The sequence below is a fragment of the Squalius cephalus genome, assembly GCF_949319135.1.
Source record: "Squalius cephalus genome assembly, chromosome: 5".
Lineage (NCBI taxonomy): Eukaryota > Metazoa > Chordata > Actinopteri > Cypriniformes > Leuciscidae > Squalius > Squalius cephalus.
Genome location: NC_137126.1, coordinates 809,794 through 829,751, shown reverse-complemented (window position 1 = coordinate 829,751; position 19,958 = coordinate 809,794). Strand labels below are relative to the sequence as shown.

Genomic DNA, 19,958 nt, shown 5'->3' with positions numbered 1-19,958 from the left:
GTTTTACATCATTCACGAAAGAAATGGATATTGACTCAAAATGCAAAAAGCAGTTAAAACTTTGAAAATGTGTAAACGTTTCAATGTCTTTATGTAGAGCTACATGAAGTCCACTAGTGTGCAACTCTTACATTTTTTTTTTTGTATACTGTTGTATTTTTTTAACATATTCTTTTTTGTTAATTAAAAAAGTAAAATGTGTTAATACATTTATTAGTAATTGTATTCGATAAAAGAGCCAGTTTTGAGTGGATGAATGCACTTTATGTATTGTGTTGTGTATTTATTTACACTTATTTATTTTAATTCGCTCAACCTCTCATAATAAAATCAATGCTTCCCTCTAGCGGGCACTCATCTTATTACAAAAAATGGATGTATTTATTTATTTATTTATTTATTTATTTATTTATTTACACATTTATTTACACATTTATTTTAATTCGCTCAACCTCTCATCATAAAATCAATGCTTCCCTCTAGCGGGCACTCATCTTACTACAAAATAAAAGTTCACAAGTTTTACAACACACGTTTAAAAAGTCATTTAGCAAAATTCTTTTGTTATTTAACTAGTTAATAATTCAATGCCAAATGTCGTTATGTTAAATACGTTATGTATGTACAATGTATTTATTAATTTATTAGTAATTGTAATTGTATTCAACAAAATAACTTTTTTAACTTAAGAAATGCTACTTTTTAATGCATTGTGTTTTGTATGCGTAACATTGTGAACTTATTTAAACTTTATTTATTTATTTATTTACACTATTTATTTTAATTCGCACAAACTCTCATAATAAAATCAATGCTTTCCTCTAGCGGACACTCATCCTATTACAAAATAAAAGTTGCCAAGTTTTACAACACAAAATTAAAATGTGATATTTAACTAATTAATAATTCAGTGTCAAATGTCGGCGTCATGACGACTTTTAAATGAATACAGTCGAACTTTTATTATGAAATCGGCGCGCGCTTTCTGCCACTGTGCGCGGTTCCGGTCGGTGTGTGTGTGTGTGTGTGTGTGTGTAAGCATGGCGGTGGAGATGAGGCTTCCAGCGCTGCACAAACATGTTTCTCCCACAACATCACAGTCTCACCGGGACGACAAACACCTGGTGGTTCCTGGAGATGTGATCACATCTGACACGGGCTTCATGAGGTAAACACGAACCGGAAACGGAACCGGGCTGGATCTGATCTGTAAACATCAGGGACGTTTAAAAGGCCTTGAAAATAGTGTAAACTAAAGAGTGAAAACTTGAATTGTTAATATCAGTATTCCTGCTTTTCATTCCAAGTCATAATTATGAGCTAAAGTCGAAATTATTACATGTTAAGTAGCATTTACCACATGGACGTTATGATTTTCTCTCATAATTGACTTTTTATATCGTCATTATTATTATTTGCAATAGCAAAGTGGCAGAAATGTTCTTCCAGACTGGCTTGAACATTCGTCCATCAGTCTGTTGATATTATCAGAGTGTGTGTGTGTGTGTGAGAGAGAGAGAGAGAGAGAGAGAGAGAGAGAGTGTGTGTGTGAGTGTGTGAGTGTGTGTGTGTGTGAGAGAGAGAGAGAGAGAGAGAGAGAGTGTGTGTGTGTGTGTGTGTGAGAGTGTGTGTGTGATTGTGACTCCTCATCCTTAGTGTGTGTGTGTGATTGTGACTCCTCATCCTCAGTGTGTGTATGTGTGTGATTGACTCCTCATCCTCAGTGTGTGTGACTCCTCATCCTCAGTGTGTGTGTGTGTGTGACTCCTCATCCTCAGTGTGTGTGTGTGACTCCTCATCCTCAGGGGTCATGGCACGTACATGGATGAAGATCGGCTCACGGCGTCAGTGGCTGGACAGGTGGAGCGGGTCAATAAACTCATCTGTGTGAAGCCGCTGAAGACCAGGTGAACTCACTCACTCACTCACTCACTCACTCACTCACTCACTCACTCACTCACTCACTCACTCACTTCCTCTTTCACTCACTCACTCACTCACTCACTCACTCACTCACTCACTTCCTCTTTCACTCACTCACTCACTCACTCACTCACTCACTCACTCACTCACTCACTCACACACACACACACTCTCTCACTCACTCTCTCACTCACTCACTCACTCACTCACTCACTCACTCACTCACTCACTCACTCACTCACTCACTTCCTCTTTCACTCACTCACTCACTCACTCACTCACTCACTGACTTATTTACATACTCACTCACTCACTCACTCACTTCCTCTTTCACTCACTCACTCACTCACTCACTCACTCACTCACTCACTCACTCACTTCCTCTTTCACTCACTCACTCACTCACTCACTCACTCACTTCCTCTTTCACTCACTCACTCACTCACTCACTCACTGACTCACTGACTTATTTACATACTCACTCACTGACTCACTGACTTATTTACATACTCACTCACTCACTCACTCACTTCCTCTTTCACTCACTCACTCACTCACTCACTCACTCACTCACTCACTCACTCACTCACTCACTCACTTCCTCTTTCACTCACTCACTCACTCACTCACTCACTCACTTCCTCTTTCACTCACTCACTCACTCACTCACTCACTCACTCACTGACTCACTGACTTATTTACATACTCACTCACTCACTCACTGACTCACTGACTTATTTACATACTCACTCACTCACTCACTCACTCACTTCCTCTTTCACTCACTCACTCACTCACTGACTCACTGACTTATTTACATACTCACTCACTCACTTACTCACTCACTTCCTCTTTCACTCACTCACTCACTCACTCACTCACTCACTCACTCACTCACTCACTCACTTCCTCTTTCACTCACTCTCTCACTCTCTCACTCACTCACTCACTCACTCACTTCCTCTTTCACTCACTCACTCACTCACTCACTCACTTCCTCTTTCACTCACTCACTCACTCACTCACTCACTCACTCACTTCCTCTTTCACTCACTCACTCACTCACTCACTCACTTCCTCTTTCACTCACTCACTCACTCACTCACCTCCTCACTCACTCACTCACTCACTCACTCACACACTCACTCACTTCCTCTTTCACTCACTCACTCACTCACTCACTCACTCACTTCCTCTTTCACTCACTCACTCACTCACTCACTCACTCACACACTCACTCACTTCCTCTTTCACTCACTCACTCACTCACTTCCTCTTTCACTCACTCACTCACTCACTCACTCACTCACTCACTCACTCACTCACTCACTCACTCACTTCCTCTTTCACTCACTCACTCACTCACTCCAATTCAATTCAATTCAATTCAATTCAATTCAATTCAATTCAATTCAATTCAATTCAATTCAATTCAATTCAATTCAATTCAATTCAATTCAATTGAGCTTTATTGGCATGACTGTGTAAAATAGCACAATATTGCCAAAGCAATAGACATATACAAACATATACGTACAGGTAGATAAATAAAAGTGAACAATAAAATTTGTAAAAAAAAAAAACCTTTCCATATTATGCATAAATATATCACAATGAAAAAAAAAAAAAAAATACAGTATATATGGTAACAAAAATAAGTACAGAGAGCAGTTTAAGGGAAGAGGGTTCAGCCCTTGTCCCTCATATGATGGCAGGAAGACACACACTGCGCTGCCAGGAGAACACACTCTTCTTTCTCTCCCAGAATATAAGACAGTTTGTCTGTGAGGCTCGCTTGCTGGAATTGGGGTAAAATCTGTGCTATTAGTGTGAAATAAGAGTCTCTGATGCGTTTATACTTGCTACACTCTCTCTCTCACACACTCTTCTCTCTCTCTCTCTCTCTCTCTCTCTCTCTCTCTCTCTCTCTCTCTCTCTCTCTCTCTCTCTCTCTCTCTCTCTCTCTCTCTCTCTCTCACACACTCTTCTCTCTCTCCCACAGGTATAACGGTGAGGTCGGTGACGTGGTTGTGGGAAGAATCACTGAGGTTTGTGTTTATGATGGATGTGTGATGGTCGTCTCTGAAGCTCTGATCACGTGTGTGTGTGTGTCTGATCACGTGTGTGTGTGTCTGGTCACGTGTGTGTGTGTCTGGTCACGTGTGTGTGTGTCTGATCACGTGTGTGTCTGATCACGTGTGTGTCTCTGATCATTACGTGTGTCTCTATAACAACAGGTGCAGCAGAAACGGTGGAAAGTCGAAACAAATTCGCGTCTGGATTCAGTGTTGCTGCTGTCGTCGGTCAATCTGCCCGGAGGAGAGCTGGTGAGAAACTCCTTCATAATGCATCAAATATAATGACATGATATACAGTGGGGAGAACAAGTATTTGATACACTGCCGATTTTGCAGGTTTTCCCACTTACAAAGCATGTAGAAGTCTGTCATTTTTAGCGAGTTCAAACAGGTGCAGTTAATACAGGTAATGAGTGGATAACAGGAGGGCTTCTTAAAGAAAAACTTACAGGTCTGTGAGAGCCGGAATTCTTACTGGTTGGTAGCTGATCAAAGACTTATGTCATGCAATAAAATGCAAATTGATTATTTAAAAATCATACAATGTGATTTTCTGGATTTTTGTTTTAGATTCCGTCACTCACAGTTGAAGAGTACCTGTGATAAAAATGACAGACTTCTGCATGCTTTGTAAGTGGGAAAACCTGCAAAATCAGCAGTGTATCAAATACTTGTTCTCCCCACTGTAGTCAAGTCAAGTCATCTTCGTTTATATAGCGCTTTTAACGATGTAGATTGTTTCAAAGCAGCTTTACAGAGATAAACGTATAATTTAAGGTAACAGAGATTGTTTTGGCTTTATAGCGGTTCTTTAATAAAGTTAATTTCCAGCTAAAGTTAGTTTTGATTGATTCGCTTCCGTCGCAAACAATCATTTGTTATTAAATTATTAAATGTTTAATGTATAATGCACATCAAATATAATGCATTTTTTTATGAGCTTATATCGGTGCAGTAAAGTGTGTGGATGTTTGTTGCGTGTGTGTGTCAGAGACGGCGATCGACGCAGGATGAGCTGGCCATGAGAGATTATCTTCAGGAAGGAGATCTCATCAGCGTATCCTTCATCATTATCATCATCATCATCATCATCCACAGACAACATGACATCCACATTTACTGACTTGATTGGCATTATGAAAGTCTTTTCAGCCACACATTATCATTATTTCTATCTTACGATAACTCAATTATCACAGAAGTACTGGGATAAAAGTTTATAGTTCAGATATAAACTCAGATGTTTACAATAGTGATCAAAATAGAGCAAATCACCTTTAAAACACTGTTTCTGTTTACTTTAGTGAGTCATTGAATCATTCACTCAAGAGATTCGTTCAAAAACACTGATTCATCCAGTAATGAAACGAGAGAAGTATTTATGAGTGAGTCATTGAATCATTCACTCAACCTTTTTTTTTTTTTAATAATTCAAATTAATTACGTTTTTTTAAAACTGACTGCAGCAATTAACATTCTGTCAGAGTGTCTAGTAAATTACATGTTTTGTTTAGTTGTCTGTTCAGAATCGGGATCTGTATTTGAAACAACAAAATCGTGATTCTCAGTTTCTCCAGAATCGTGCAGCTCTACGTACAATATCATTATTAGATGAAAACTTATACTAAAGTCTTAAGCTGAACAGAAATATCAAATAACAAAACTAACAAAAAGCGCATAACAAAATTACTAAAACTTAAATAAAAATAGTTAAATATAAATATAAAATGAATTGTAAAAATTTACAAAGTGCATAAAAATACTAAAATTGAAATAAGTCTAAATAGGTATATTAATTTTTTTTTACAAAAGCACATAGCAAAAAATATTAGATCTAATACTGAAATGAAAATAAAGCTAAACAGAAATATACAAAAGTATTAAAAATTTCAAATGCATGCAACAAAAAAACTTGAGCTAGAATTAAAGCTAAACTGAAAATATGGAAATCAAGCTAATTCAAAATATGAATAAATACTATAATAGTATATAAATAATTGAAATAACACTGATTCCAAAGCAATACAATTTTGTCATAGTCTTTGATCAAAATGTAATAAACTCCTTTTGATTTCATCATGATCCGTTCAGTTCACATTGTTCCTCTAGCCCTTAATCACTCCTAAAAAAGGACAACACTTAAGGTCTTTGGGGTCATTTTGACCCCAAACTTTTAAAGAGCGATTGCATAAGGAAATATACATTTTTTATATGGAAACTATATATCATTTTTTTTATTTACTTCTCAACTATACATTTATGCTGTGTTTTTGTGGAAATTTTGAATTTTTTTACCTATTTACTGCACAATTACATAACTAGGCCATAAATTGTCTCATAAAAAATGATTTTTTAAAGAAAAAATCACTTAAATGATGATCTTAATTAAATCTAAATAGTTTTTGGACATTGCTCTATGTGTTAGGGATAGAATACTGACATCTGCTGGTTTGTGGAAAAACTTTAGAAATTATAATTAAAGAAAGAAATTGCAATGACCACATATATCCAATAGAGGGCCATAGAGACTCATTCATTTTCACTTCATTGTTCTTGATGCTTCAACTTCTCCTCACAACTTTATGATATATATTTTGTGAATATTTATTTAAACATTTTGAAATACATAAAAAATCTGTATTTTTGTCAGAGTTAGAATTTGTTGTTTTCTGATATATTTTGAATTATCTTGCTTTTGCAAATTATTATACATACATTTGCAGAACCATTACAAGTCACCACTATGACATGACTGTGGTGTGTGTGTGTGTGTGTGTGTGTGTGTGTGTGTGTGTGTGTGTGTGTGTGTGTGTGTGTGTGTACAAGCTTGTTCCATGTTGCATCTGTGACATTTTTCAGATTTATGCCAGTTTAGTTGATTTTATTTGCCAATTTCTATAAAAATGCTCTGTTGCAGTGACATACATGTGTGTGTTTGTGTGTGTTTGTGTGAGTGTGTGTATGAGATAGAAAGTTCGTTCCACTTTGGGTTTATGCTCTAGGACCAGACCTTGATTTAAATGTAATTTTTTTTAGATTTATGCCAGTTTTGTTTATTTTATTTGCCAATTTCTATAAAAATGCTCTCTGTTGCAGGGACATACACGTGTGTGTTTGTGTGTGTTTGTGTGTGTGTGTGTATGAGATAGAAAGTTTGTTCCACTTTGGGTTTATGCTCTAGGACCAGACCTTGATTTAAATGTAAATTTTTTTTAGATTTATGCCAGTTTTATTTATTTTATTTGCCAATTTCTATAAAAATGCTCTCTGTTGCAGTGACATACATGTGTGTGTTTGTGTGTGTTTGTGTGTGTTTGTGTGTGTGTGTGTATGAGATAGAAAGTTCGTTCCACTTTGGGTTTATGCTCTAGGACCAGACCTTGATTTAAATGTACATTTTTTTAGATTTATGCCAGTTTTGTTTATTTTATTTGCCAATTTCTGTAAAAATGCTCTCTGTTGCAAACACATACATTTGTGTGTTTGTTTATGTGTTTGTGTGTGTGTGTGTGCGTGTGTGTATGAGATAGAAAGTTCGTTCTACTTTTTATTTATGCTCTAGGACCAGACCTTGGTTTATATGTAGAAATTTTCAGATTTATAATGGATTTAATTTAATTTTTTTGACAAACAAAATAAAAAAAAGTCATTTTTTTCATTTTCCCATTCATTTTCAATGTGGGGTCATTTTGACCCCAAGGACCTTAAAAGGTAAATTTTTTTTTACACACCTTTAGAACAACCAAATCAAGCCCAGTTTTTTTGTGCATGTTTAGATAGATTATTTAGGAAAAGTCACAGAGTTTCATGCCCCTGAGATGAAGGTAACATTTTTAAAAAATGAAGGAAAAGTCCATTGGGGTCATATTGACCCCAAAGAGTGATTAAGGGCTAGACAAGCTTCTGACTTCATCAGTTCAGGTGTTCATCAGTTCAGGTGTTCAGGTGTTCGAGGTGTTCATCAGTCATCAGTTCAGGTGTTCATCAGTTCAGGTGTTCATCAGTTCAGGTGTTCATCAGTTCAGGTGTTCATCAGTTCAGGTGTTCGAGGTGTTCATCAGTCATCAGTTCAGGTGTTCATCAGTTCAGGTGTTCATCAGTCATCAGTTCAGGTGTTCATCAGTTCAGGTGTTCGAGGTGTTCATCAGTCATCAGTTCAGGTGTTCATCAGTTCAGGTGTTCATCAGTCATCAGTTCAGGTGTTCATCAGTTCAGGTGTTCATCAGTTCAGGTGTTCATCAGTTCAGGTGTTCATCAGTTCAGGTGTTCATCAGTCATCAGTTCAGGTGTTCATCAGTCATCAGTTCAGGTGTTCATCAGTCATCAGTTCAGGTGTTCATCAGTTCGAGGTGTTCATCAGTCATCAGTTCAGGTGTTCATCAGTCATCAGTTCAGGTGTTCATCAGTTCAGGTGTTCATCAGTTCAGGTGTTCATCAGTTCAGGTGTTCATCAGTCATCAGTTCAGGTGTTCATCAGTCATCAGTTCAGGTGTTCATCAGTCATCAGTTCAGGTGTTCATCAGTCATCAGTTCAGGTGTTCATCAGTCATCAGTTCAGGTGTTCATCAGTCATCAGTTCAGGTGTTCATCAGTTCGAGGTGTTCATCAGTTCAGGTGTTCATCAGTCATCAGTTCAGGTGTTCATCAGTCATCAGTTCAGGTGTTCATCAGTCATCAGTTCAGGTGTTCATCAGTCATCAGTTCAGGTGTTCATCAGTCATCAGTTCAGGTGTTCATCAGTTCAGGTGTTCATCAGTCATCAGTTCAGGTGTTCATCAGTCATCAGTTCAGGTGTTCATCAGTCATCAGTTCAGGTGTTCATCAGTTCAGGTGTTCATCAGTTCAGGTGTTCGAGGTGTTCATCAGTCATTCATCAGTTCAGGTGTTCATCAGTTCGAGGTGTTCATCAGTTCGAGGTGTTCATCAGTTCAGGTGTTCATCAGTTCAGGTGTTCGAGGTGTTCATCAGTCATCAGTTCAGGTGTTCATCAGTTCAGGTGTTCATCAGTTCAGGTGTTCATCAGTTCAGGTGTTCATCAGTCATCAGTTCAGGTGTTCATCAGTCATCAGTTCAGGTGTTCATCAGTCATCAGTTCAGGTGTTCATCAGTCATCAGTTCAGGTGTTCATCAGTTCAGGTGTTCATCAGTTCGAGGTGTTCATCAGTTCAGGTGTTCATCAGTTCGAGGTGTTCATCAGTTCAGGTGTTCATCAGTTCAGGTGTTCATCAGTTCAGGTGTTCATCAGTTCAGGTGTTCATCAGTTCAGGTGTTCATCAGTCATCAGTTCAGGTGTTCATCAGTCATCAGTTCAGGTGTTCATCAGTCATCAGTTCAGGTGTTCATCAGTTCGAGGTGTTCATCAGTTCAGGTGTTCATCAGTTCAGGTGTTCATCAGTTCAGGTGTTCATCAGTCATCAGTTCAGGTGTTCATCAGTTCAGGTGTTCATCAGTTCGAGGTGTTCATCAGTTCAGGTGTTCATCAGTCATCAGTTCGAGGTGTTCATCAGTTCGAGGTGTTCATCAGTTCAGGTGTTCATCAGTTCAGGTGTTCATCAGTTCGAGGTGTTCATCAGTCATCAGTTCAGGTGTTCATCAGTCATCAGTTCAGGTGTTCATCAGTCATCAGTTCAGGTGTTCATCAGTCATCAGTTCAGGTGTTCATCAGTCATCAGTTCAGGTGTTCATCAGTTCGAGGTGTTCATCAGTTCAGGTGTTCATCAGTTCAGGTGTTCATCAGTCATAGGTGTTCATCAGTTCGAGGTGTTCATCAGTTCAGGTGTTCATCAGTCATCAGTTCAGGTCTTCATCAGTTCGAGGTGTTCATCAGTCATCAGTTCAGGTGTTCATCAGTTCGAGGTGTTCATCAGTTCAGGTGTTCATCAGTCATCAGTTCAGGTGTTCATCAGTCATCATTTCAGGTGTTCATCAGTCATCAGTTCAGGTGTTCATCAGTCATCAGTTCAGGTGTTCATCAGTCATCAGTTCGAGGTGTTCATCAGTTCAGGTGTTCATCAGTTCAGGTGTTCATCAGTTCAGGTGTTCATCAGTCATCAGTTCGAGGTGTTCATCAGTTCAGGTGTTCATCAGTCATCAGTTCAGGTGTTCATCAGTCATCAGTTCGAGGTGTTCATCAGTTCAGGTGTTCATCAGTCATCAGTTCGAGGTGTTCATCAGTCATCAGTTCGAGGTGTTCATCAGTCATCAGTTCAGGTGTTCATCAGTTCAGGTGTTCATCAGTCATCAGTTCGAGGTGTTCATCAGTCATCAGTTCGAGGTGTTCATCAGTCATCAGTTCAGGTGTTCATCAGTTCAGGTGTTCATCAGTCATCAGTTCGAGGTGTTCATCAGTTCAGGTGTTCATCAGTCATCAGTTCAGGTGTTCATCAGTTCAGGTGTTCATCAGTCATCAGTTCGAGGTGTTCATCAGTTCGAGGTGTTCATCAGTTCAGGTGTTCATCAGTCATCAGTTCGAGGTGTTCATCAGTTCAGGTGTTCATCAGTCATCAGTTCAGGTGTTCATCAGTCATCAGTTCAGGTGTTCATCAGTCATCAGTTCAGGTGTTCATCAGTCATCAGTTCAGGTGTTCATCAGTCATCAGTTCAGGTGTTCATCAGTCATCAGTTCAGGTGTTCATCAGTCATCAGTTCAGGTGTTCATCAGTTCAGGTGTTCATCAGTTCAGGTGTTCATCAGTTCAGGTGTTCATCAGTCATCAGTTCAGGTGTTCATCAGTTCAGGTGTTCATCAGTTCAGGTGTTCATCAGTTCAGGTGTTCATCAGTTCAGGTGTTCATCAGTTCGAGGTGTTCATCAGTTCAGGTGTTCATCAGTTCAGGTGTTCATCAGTCATCAGTTCGAGGTGTTCATCAGTCATCAGTTCAGGTGTTCATCAGTTCAGGTGTTCATCAGTCATCAGTTCAGGTGTTCATCAGTCATCAGTTCGAGGTGTTCATCAGTTCAGGTGTTCATCAGTTCAGGTGTTCATCAGTCATCAGTTCAGGTGTTCATCAGTCATCAGTTCGAGGTGTTCATCAGTTCAGGTGTTCATCAGTCATCAGTTCAGGTGTTCATCAGTCATCAGTTCAGGTGTTCATCAGTCATCAGTTCGAGGTGTTCATCAGTTCAGGTGTTCATCAGTCATCAGTTCAGGTGTTCATCAGTCATCAGTTCAGGTGTTCATCAGTCATCAGTTCAGGTGTTCATCAGTTCAGGTGTTCATCAGTCATCAGTTCGAGGTGTTCATCAGTTCAGGTGTTCATCAGTCATCAGTTCAGGTGTTCATCAGTCATCAGTTCAGGTGTTCATCAGTTCAGGTGTTCATCAGTCATCAGTTCAGGTGTTCATCAGTTCAGGTGTTCATCAGTTCGAGGTGTTCATCAGTTCAGGTGTTCATCATTTCAGGTGTTCATCAGTTCAGGTGTTCATCAGTTCGAGGTGTTCATCAGTTCAGGTGTTCATCAGTTCAGGTGTTCATCAGTCATCAGTTCAGGTGTTCATCAGTTCGAGGTGTTCATCAGTCATCAGTTCAGGTGTTCATCAGTCATCAGTTCGAGGTGTTCATCAGTTCAGGTGTTCATCAGTCATCAGTTCAGGTGTTCATCAGTTCAGGTGTTCATCAGTCATCAGTTCGAGGTGTTCATCAGTTCAGGTGTTCATCAGTTCAGGTGTTCATCAGTTCAGGTGTTCATCAGTTCGAGGTGTTCATCAGTTCGAGGTGTTCATCAGTTCGAGGTGTTCATCAGTTCGAGGTGTTCATCAGTTCAGGTGTTCATCAGTTCGAGGTGTTCATCAGTTCAGGTGTTCATCAGTTCGAGGTGTTCATCAGTTCAGGTGTTCATCAGTTCGAGGTGTTCATCAGTTCAGGTGTTCATCAGTTCGAGGTGTTCATCAGTCATCAGTTCAGGTGTTCATCAGTCATCAGTTCAGGTGTTCATCAGTTCAGGTGTTCATCAGTCATCAGTTCGAGGTGTTCATCAGTTCAGGTGTTCATCAGTTCGAGGTGTTCATCAGTTCGAGGTGTTCATCAGTTCGAGGTGTTCATCAGTTCAGGTGTTCATCAGTTCGAGGTGTTCATCAGTTCAGGTGTTCATCAGTCATCAGTTCAGGTGTTCATCAGTTCAGGTGTTCATCAGTTCAGGTGTTCATCAGTTCAGGTGTTCATCAGTCATCAGTTCAGGTGTTCATCAGTTCAGGTGTTCATCAGTTCAGGTGTTCATCAGTTCAGGTGTTCATCAGTTCAGGTGTTCATCAGTTCGAGGTGTTCATCAGTTCAGGTGTTCATCAGTTCAGGTGTTCATCAGTCATCAGTTCGAGGTGTTCATCAGTCATCAGTTCAGGTGTTCATCAGTTCAGGTGTTCATCAGTCATCAGTTCAGGTGTTCATCAGTCATCAGTTCGAGGTGTTCATCAGTTCAGGTGTTCATCAGTTCAGGTGTTCATCAGTCATCAGTTCAGGTGTTCATCAGTCATCAGTTCGAGGTGTTCATCAGTTCAGGTGTTCATCAGTCATCAGTTCAGGTGTTCATCAGTCATCAGTTCAGGTGTTCATCAGTCATCAGTTCGAGGTGTTCATCAGTTCAGGTGTTCATCAGTCATCAGTTCAGGTGTTCATCAGTCATCAGTTCAGGTGTTCATCAGTCATCAGTTCAGGTGTTCATCAGTTCAGGTGTTCATCAGTCATCAGTTCGAGGTGTTCATCAGTTCAGGTGTTCATCAGTCATCAGTTCAGGTGTTCATCAGTCATCAGTTCAGGTGTTCATCAGTTCAGGTGTTCATCAGTCATCAGTTCAGGTGTTCATCAGTTCAGGTGTTCATCAGTTCGAGGTGTTCATCAGTTCAGGTGTTCATCATTTCAGGTGTTCATCATTTCAGGTGTTCATCAGTTCAGGTGTTCATCAGTTCGAGGTGTTCATCAGTTCAGGTGTTCATCAGTTCAGGTGTTCATCAGTCATCAGTTCAGGTGTTCATCAGTTCGAGGTGTTCATCAGTCATCAGTTCAGGTGTTCATCAGTCATCAGTTCGAGGTGTTCATCAGTTCAGGTGTTCATCAGTCATCAGTTCAGGTGTTCATCAGTTCAGGTGTTCATCAGTCATCAGTTCGAGGTGTTCATCAGTTCAGGTGTTCATCAGTTCAGGTGTTCATCAGTTCAGGTGTTCATCAGTTCGAGGTGTTCATCAGTTCGAGGTGTTCATCAGTTCGAGGTGTTCATCAGTTCGAGGTGTTCATCAGTTCAGGTGTTCATCAGTTCGAGGTGTTCATCAGTTCAGGTGTTCATCAGTTCGAGGTGTTCATCAGTTCAGGTGTTCATCAGTTCGAGGTGTTCATCAGTTCAGGTGTTCATCAGTTCGAGGTGTTCATCAGTCATCAGTTCAGGTGTTCATCAGTCATCAGTTCAGGTGTTCATCAGTTCAGGTGTTCATCAGTCATCAGTTCGAGGTGTTCATCAGTTCAGGTGTTCATCAGTTCGAGGTGTTCATCAGTTCGAGGTGTTCATCAGTTCGAGGTGTTCATCAGTTCAGGTGTTCATCAGTTCGAGGTGTTCATCAGTTCAGGTGTTCATCAGTTCGAGGTGTTCATCAGTCATCAGTTCAGGTGTTCATCAGTCATCAGTTCGAGGTGTTCATCAGTTCAGGTGTTCATCAGTCATCAGTTCGAGGTGTTCATCAGTCATCAGTTCAGGTGTTCATCAGTCATCAGTTCAGGTGTTCATCAGTCATCAGTTCAGGTGTTCATCAGTCATCAGTTCAGGTGTTCATCAGTTCAGGTGTTCATCAGTCATCAGTTCGAGGTGTTCATCAGTTCAGGTGTTCATCAGTTCAGGTGTTCATCAGTCATCAGTTCAGGTGTTCATCAGTCATCAGTTCGAGGTGTTCATCAGTCATCAGTTCAGGTGTTCATCAGTCATCAGTTCGAGGTGTTCATCAGTTCAGGTGTTCATCAGTCATCAGTTCAGGTGTTCATCAGTCATCAGTTCAGGTGTTCATCAGTCATCAGTTCAGGTGTTCATCAGTTCAGGTGTTCATCAGTCATCAGTTCGAGGTGTTCATCAGTTCAGGTGTTCATCAGTTCAGGTGTTCATCAGTTCAGGTGTTCATCAGTCATCAGTTCGAGGTGTTCATCAGTTCAGGTGTTCATCAGTTCAGGTGTTCATCAGTCATCAGTTCAGGTGTTCATCAGTCATCAGTTCGAGGTGTTCATCAGTTCAGGTGTTCATCAGTTCAGGTGTTCATCAGTCATCAGTTCAGGTGTTCATCAGTCATCAGTTCGAGGTGTTCATCAGTTCAGGTGTTCATCAGTCATCAGTTCAGGTGTTCATCAGTCATCAGTTCGAGGTGTTCATCAGTTCAGGTGTTCATCAGTTCAGGTGTTCATCAGTCATCAGTTCAGGTGTTCATCAGTCATCAGTTCGAGGTGTTCATCAGTTCAGGTGTTCATCAGTCATCAGTTCAGGTGTTCATCAGTCATCAGTTCAGGTGTTCATCAGTCATCAGTTCAGGTGTTCATCAGTCATCAGTTCGAGGTGTTCATCAGTCATCAGTTCAGGTGTTCATCAGTCATCAGTTCAGGTGTTCATCAGTCATCAGTTCGAGGTGTTCATCAGTTCAGGTGTTCATCAGTCATCAGTTCAGGTGTTCATCAGTCATCAGTTCAGGTGTTCATCAGTCATCAGTTCGAGGTGTTCATCAGTTCAGGTGTTCATCAGTCATCAGTTCGAGGTGTTCATCAGTTCAGGTGTTCATCAGTCATCAGTTCAGGTGTTCATCAGTCATCAGTTCAGGTGTTCATCAGTCATCAGTTCGAGGTGTTCATCAGTTCAGGTGTTCATCAGTCATCAGTTCAGGTGTTCATCAGTCATCAGTTCAGGTGTTCATCAGTCATCAGTTCGAGGTGTTCATCAGTTCAGGTGTTCATCAGTCATCAGTTCAGGTGTTCATCAGTCATCAGTTCAGGTGTTCATCAGTCATCAGTTCAGGTGTTCATCAGTCATCAGTTCGAGGTGTTCATCAGTTCAGGTGTTCATCAGTCATCAGTTCAGGTGTTCATCAGTCATCAGTTCGAGGTGTTCATCAGTTCAGGTGTTCATCAGTCATCAGTTCAGGTGTTCATCAGTCATCAGTTCGAGGTGTTCATCAGTTCAGGTGTTCATCAGTCATCAGTTCAGGTGTTCATCAGTCATCAGTTCAGGTGTTCATCAGTTCAGGTGTTCATCAGTTCAGGTGTTCATCAGTTCAGGTGTTCATCAGTTCAGGTGTTCATCAGTTCAGGTGTTCATCAGTCATCAGTTCGAGGTGTTCATCAGTCATCAGTTCGAGGTGTTCATCAGTCATCAGTTCGAGGTGTTCATCAGTTCAGGTGTTCATCAGTCATCAGTTCGAGGTGTTCATCAGTTCAGGTGTTCATCAGTTCAGGTGTTCATCAGTCATCAGTTCGAGGTGTTCATCAGTCATCAGTTCGAGGTGTTCATCAGTTCAGGTGTTCATCAGTTCGAGGTGTTCATCAGTCATCAGTTCAGGTGTTCATCAGTCATCAGTTCAGGTGTTCATCAGTCATCAGTTCAGGTGTTCATCAGTCATCAGTTCGAGGTGTTCATCAGTTCAGGTGTTCATCAGTCATCAGTTCAGGTGTTCATCAGTTCAGGTGTTCATCAGTTCAGGTGTTCATCAGTTCAGGTGTTCATCAGTTCAGGTGTTCATCAGTTCAGGTGTTCATCAGTCATCAGTTCGAGGTGTTCATCAGTTCAGGTGTTCATCAGTCATCAGTTCGAGGTGTTCATCAGTCATCAGTTCGAGGTGTTCATCAGTTCGAGGTGTTCATCAGTCATCAGTTCGAGGTGTTCATCAGTTCAGGTGTTCATCAGTTCAGGTGTTCATCAGTCATCAGTTCGAGGTGTTCATCAGTCATCAGTTCGAGGTGTTCATCAGTTCAGGTGTTCATCAGTTCGAGGTGTTCATCAGTCATCAGTTCAGGTGTTCATCAGTCATCAGTTCAGGTGTTCATCAGTCATCAGTTCAGGTGTTCATCAGTCATCAGTTCGAGGTGTTCATCAGTTCAGGTGTTCATCAGTCATCAGTTCAGGTGTTCATCAGTCATCAGTTCAGGTGTTCATCAGTCATCAGTTCAGGTGTTCATCAGTCATCAGTTCAGGTGTTCATCAGTCATCAGTTCAGGTGTTCATCAGTTCGAGGTGTTCATCAGTCATCAGTTCAGGTGTTCATCAGTTCAGGTGTTCATCAGTTCGAGGTGTTCATCAGTCATCAGTTCAGGTGTTCATCAGTTCAGGTGTTCATCAGTCATCAGTTCAGGTGTTCATCAGTTCAGGTGTTCATCAGTCATCAGTTCAGGTGTTCATCAGTTCATGTGTTCATCAGTTCGAGGTGTTCATCAGTTCGAGGTGTTCATCAGTCATCAGTTCAGGTGTTCATCAGTTCGAGGTGTTCATCAGTCATCAGTTCAGGTGTTCATCAGTCATCAGTTCGAGGTGTTCATCAGTTCAGGTGTTCATCAGTTCAGGTGTTCATCAGTCATCAGTTCAGGTGTTCATCAGTCATCAGTTCGAGGTGTTCATCAGTTCAGGTGTTCATCAGTTCAGGTGTTCATCAGTTCAGGTGTTCATCAGTCATCAGTTCGAGGTGTTCATCAGTTCAGGTGTTCATCAGTTCATCAGTTCAGGTGTTCATCAGTCATCAGTTCAGGTGTTCATCAGTTCAGGTGTTCATCAGTTCACTGTTGTTATTTCCTGCTGTGTTCTTTAACCCTTCAAAGGCAGAGGTTCAGTCGATCTTCTCGGACGGCGCTCTCTCTCTGCACACACGCAGCTTAAAGTACGGGAAGGTGAGAAACAAGACAAAGTTATATTCTCCTCATATTCTCCATTGTTGCGGCTCCTCTCTTCCCAGTCTGTCAGTAATGCTCTGTTTACTTCCTGTCTCTATGAAGCCCCTCCTCCTGAAAAGCACACTGAGCTCTGATTGGTCGGCTGGAGCGGTGTGTTTGGGAAATGTCCCGCCCCTTACCATAACCGCCAGTTTAACACACTACTGACTAACTCAACCAGGCCCCGCCCCTTTATTCTGCGCATGAATTATTATAATGAGGAATATTGTGACGTGTTCGTTCCCGGAAGGGAGGAGGTGTTTGAGGAGTTCAGGAACGCTGACACTGATGTTTGACTGCGTTTCAGCTGGGTCAGGGAGTGCTGGTGCTCGTCTCCCCGTCGCTGGTGAAGAGACAGAAGACTCACTTCCACAACCTGCCGTGCGGCGCGTCCGTGATCCTGGGAAACAACGGATACGTGTGGCTCTATCCCACGCCGGAGACGCAGGACGAGGAGGCCGGAGGGTTCTACACCAGCATGGAGGTCAGACTGCTTTAGCTCTCCATATCTCTGCCATAGCACTGCGGTCGGGCATCGGTGGAGTTTTAACGATTTCGATTCTGCTTATCGGTTCCTAATTTTGATTCCAATAAGGTAAAAAAAAACAACAACCTTGGATATCATTCACATTTAGTCTTATTGCCAAACATTTAATTGTATCTGAATAATCATCATCATCAGGCTAAAGAACACTCACACAAGGAGCGTTTGCCTGCGGTTTAAAAACACCATAGAAGAACAACTAGCCCAACTAATATAAACTTAAAACATTATTAAAGACAAGTAAACACTCAGTGATTAAAAAAGAACAAACAAAAACTTAGCAATCGCAACAAATAGACACAACTGAACAAAGATACGACTGAAATAAACAGTGTTTTAAGATTTTCAAGAGTTCAGGTTCAGAAACTGAAGTCAAATGTAAAATAACTCTGCACTTTATTAATAAAATATTAGGGCCGGGACTCGATTAAAAAAATGTATCTAATTAATTAGAGGCTTTGTAATTAATTAATCGAAATTAATCGCATTTTAATTGCATATAAATTAGGGCTGTCAATCAATTAAAAATTTTAATCTAATTAATTACATACTCTGTGATTAATTAATCTAATCTTTGCTGTGAAAGTATTAAATATTTCAATTCAAATGAATCAATGAATAATCAGCATTAGTGACATTAAAGTTCAAAAACTCTTTTATTATTATTTTCACTGTTCAAATAATTGAACATTATTATTATTAATAATTGTGTTGAACATGTTATTGAAATAATGTTCAAATGTTCAAAGGGTGAGCATTGAAATAATTGTGCCTAGCAAATAATCAATACAATACAATTGAACATTATTAAATTATTGAACATTATTAAATTATACATTTAATATTAAACATTAAATTATAAACATTATTTACACTTGCTTTACAGGTTTTTAACTGAAAATGCTGCAATTTAAAGTTTGAGATGTTTTTCATCTGTTTTAGAAAGTATTTTTAGACTTTTGTTTTTTCAGAATAAAACTTGTTTTACAATCTTGAGCATGTTATATTTTTATTAAATGTGTTTAATTAAGCCATTGCTGCAAGTAATTTGACAGTTAACAATATTTTAGTGTACAGTTAATCACAAATTCAGTCAGCATTGTCATAACTCATGTTTCAACTGCAAACTAGGTTGTAATTGAATGTACAATTGTATTATCCCATGATGAAAGGTAAGACGGTGAAACAACGTCACGATATCAACGTTGATTCAATTTGCAAAACCGAAGCATAATTCAACATTGATTCAACGTCGATATACAATCTTTATTCACCCAATCAATGATCCGGGCAGCGCCAGCGCGTTCTCGTCTCCCTCCCTCATTTTACAGTCGAATGGTGGCGAGAACGGCTCCAGGTTCAAAGGTCAATACGGAATGGATTAATCTGCGTTATTTTTTTTAACGTGTTATTTTTTCTCAGATTAATTAATCGAAATTAACGCGTTATTGTCACAGCCCTATAAAATATACATTACAAATATAGTTACAAAAGTTATTCAGTGAAGAATGAGTGAATTTTCTGTCTGTCTTCTGTTGTGTGATAATGTGTGGCGTCTCTGTCCAGCCGGTGTCGGTGTCGGATCGGGAGGTGATCTCGCGGCTCAGGAACTGCTTGCTGGCTCTCGCCACTCATAAGGTTCTGCTGTACGACACCAGCGTGCTCTACTGCTACGAGGCAGCTCTTCCACACAAGGTATCATCATCTCCTTCATCTCTGCGTATCATCATCATCTCCTTCATCTCTGTGTGAACGCTCATGAGGAGTGAAGCCTCACGTCTGTGTTTCCCTGCAGATTAAAGACATCCTGAAGCCGGAGACCATGGAGGAGATCGTTCTGGAGACACGGCAGCGCCTGGTCGAGCACGAGGGATAACACACACACCGCTTCACACAAACCCTACAGATAATACATAAATAAATGAATTTGACAGAAAACAAGTTTTATTGTTCCTCGTACAAGCAAAAACGCATCTGAAACCACCAGTTAATCTCGTACCAGTTTAGAAATGTTAAGTAATATTGTGCCTGGGATGACTGTCATCATTTACTCACCCTCAAGTTGTTCCAACCCTGTTCCAACCAACACCTGACTTCTTAAGATAGTTTAGAAACGTTTAATGTTTGTAATGTTAAGTAATATTGTGTTAAAGGGACAGTACACCCCAAAATTAAAACTTCTGTCATCATTTACTCACCCTCAAGTTGTTCCAACCCTGTTTGTGTTTCTTTGTGTTCTGCTGAATAACACAGTTGATGGACCCCACTGACTTCAATAGTGTAGGAAAAGAATACAATGGAAGTCAATGGGGTCCAAAATGTTTTCATTTTTGGGTGAACTGTCCCTTTAATAGAGTGACAGTCAGTATCAGGCCGCTAGAGGGCAGAGCTTCAATAATCATAATACTAACACATGCACTGAAATTATATACTGATTATATTATATATTAGTAATTATTTTATTTAAAAAAAATAAAGTAAAAAAAAATCAATCAATCAATCAATCAATCAATCATTTATTTCTAGAGCACATTTAAAAT

General features: G+C 40.1%; 1 protein-coding gene across 1 annotated transcript; it reads left to right on the top strand.

The window, feature by feature from the left end:
- The first annotated feature begins 956 nt into the window (after nucleotides 1–956).
- Nucleotides 957–19,622, top strand: exosc2 (exosome component 2). Its single transcript, XM_079872063.1, has 9 exons — nucleotides 957–1,168; nucleotides 1,806–1,907; nucleotides 3,926–3,971; nucleotides 4,161–4,250; nucleotides 4,993–5,058; nucleotides 16,764–16,832; nucleotides 17,182–17,358; nucleotides 18,985–19,113; nucleotides 19,214–19,622. Exons 1-9 carry the CDS (start codon nucleotides 966–968, stop codon nucleotides 19,292–19,294), a joined length of 963 nt encoding a protein of 320 aa, XP_079728189.1. The 5' UTR covers nucleotides 957–965; the 3' UTR covers nucleotides 19,295–19,622.
- Nucleotides 19,623–19,958: the final 336 nt, after the last annotated feature.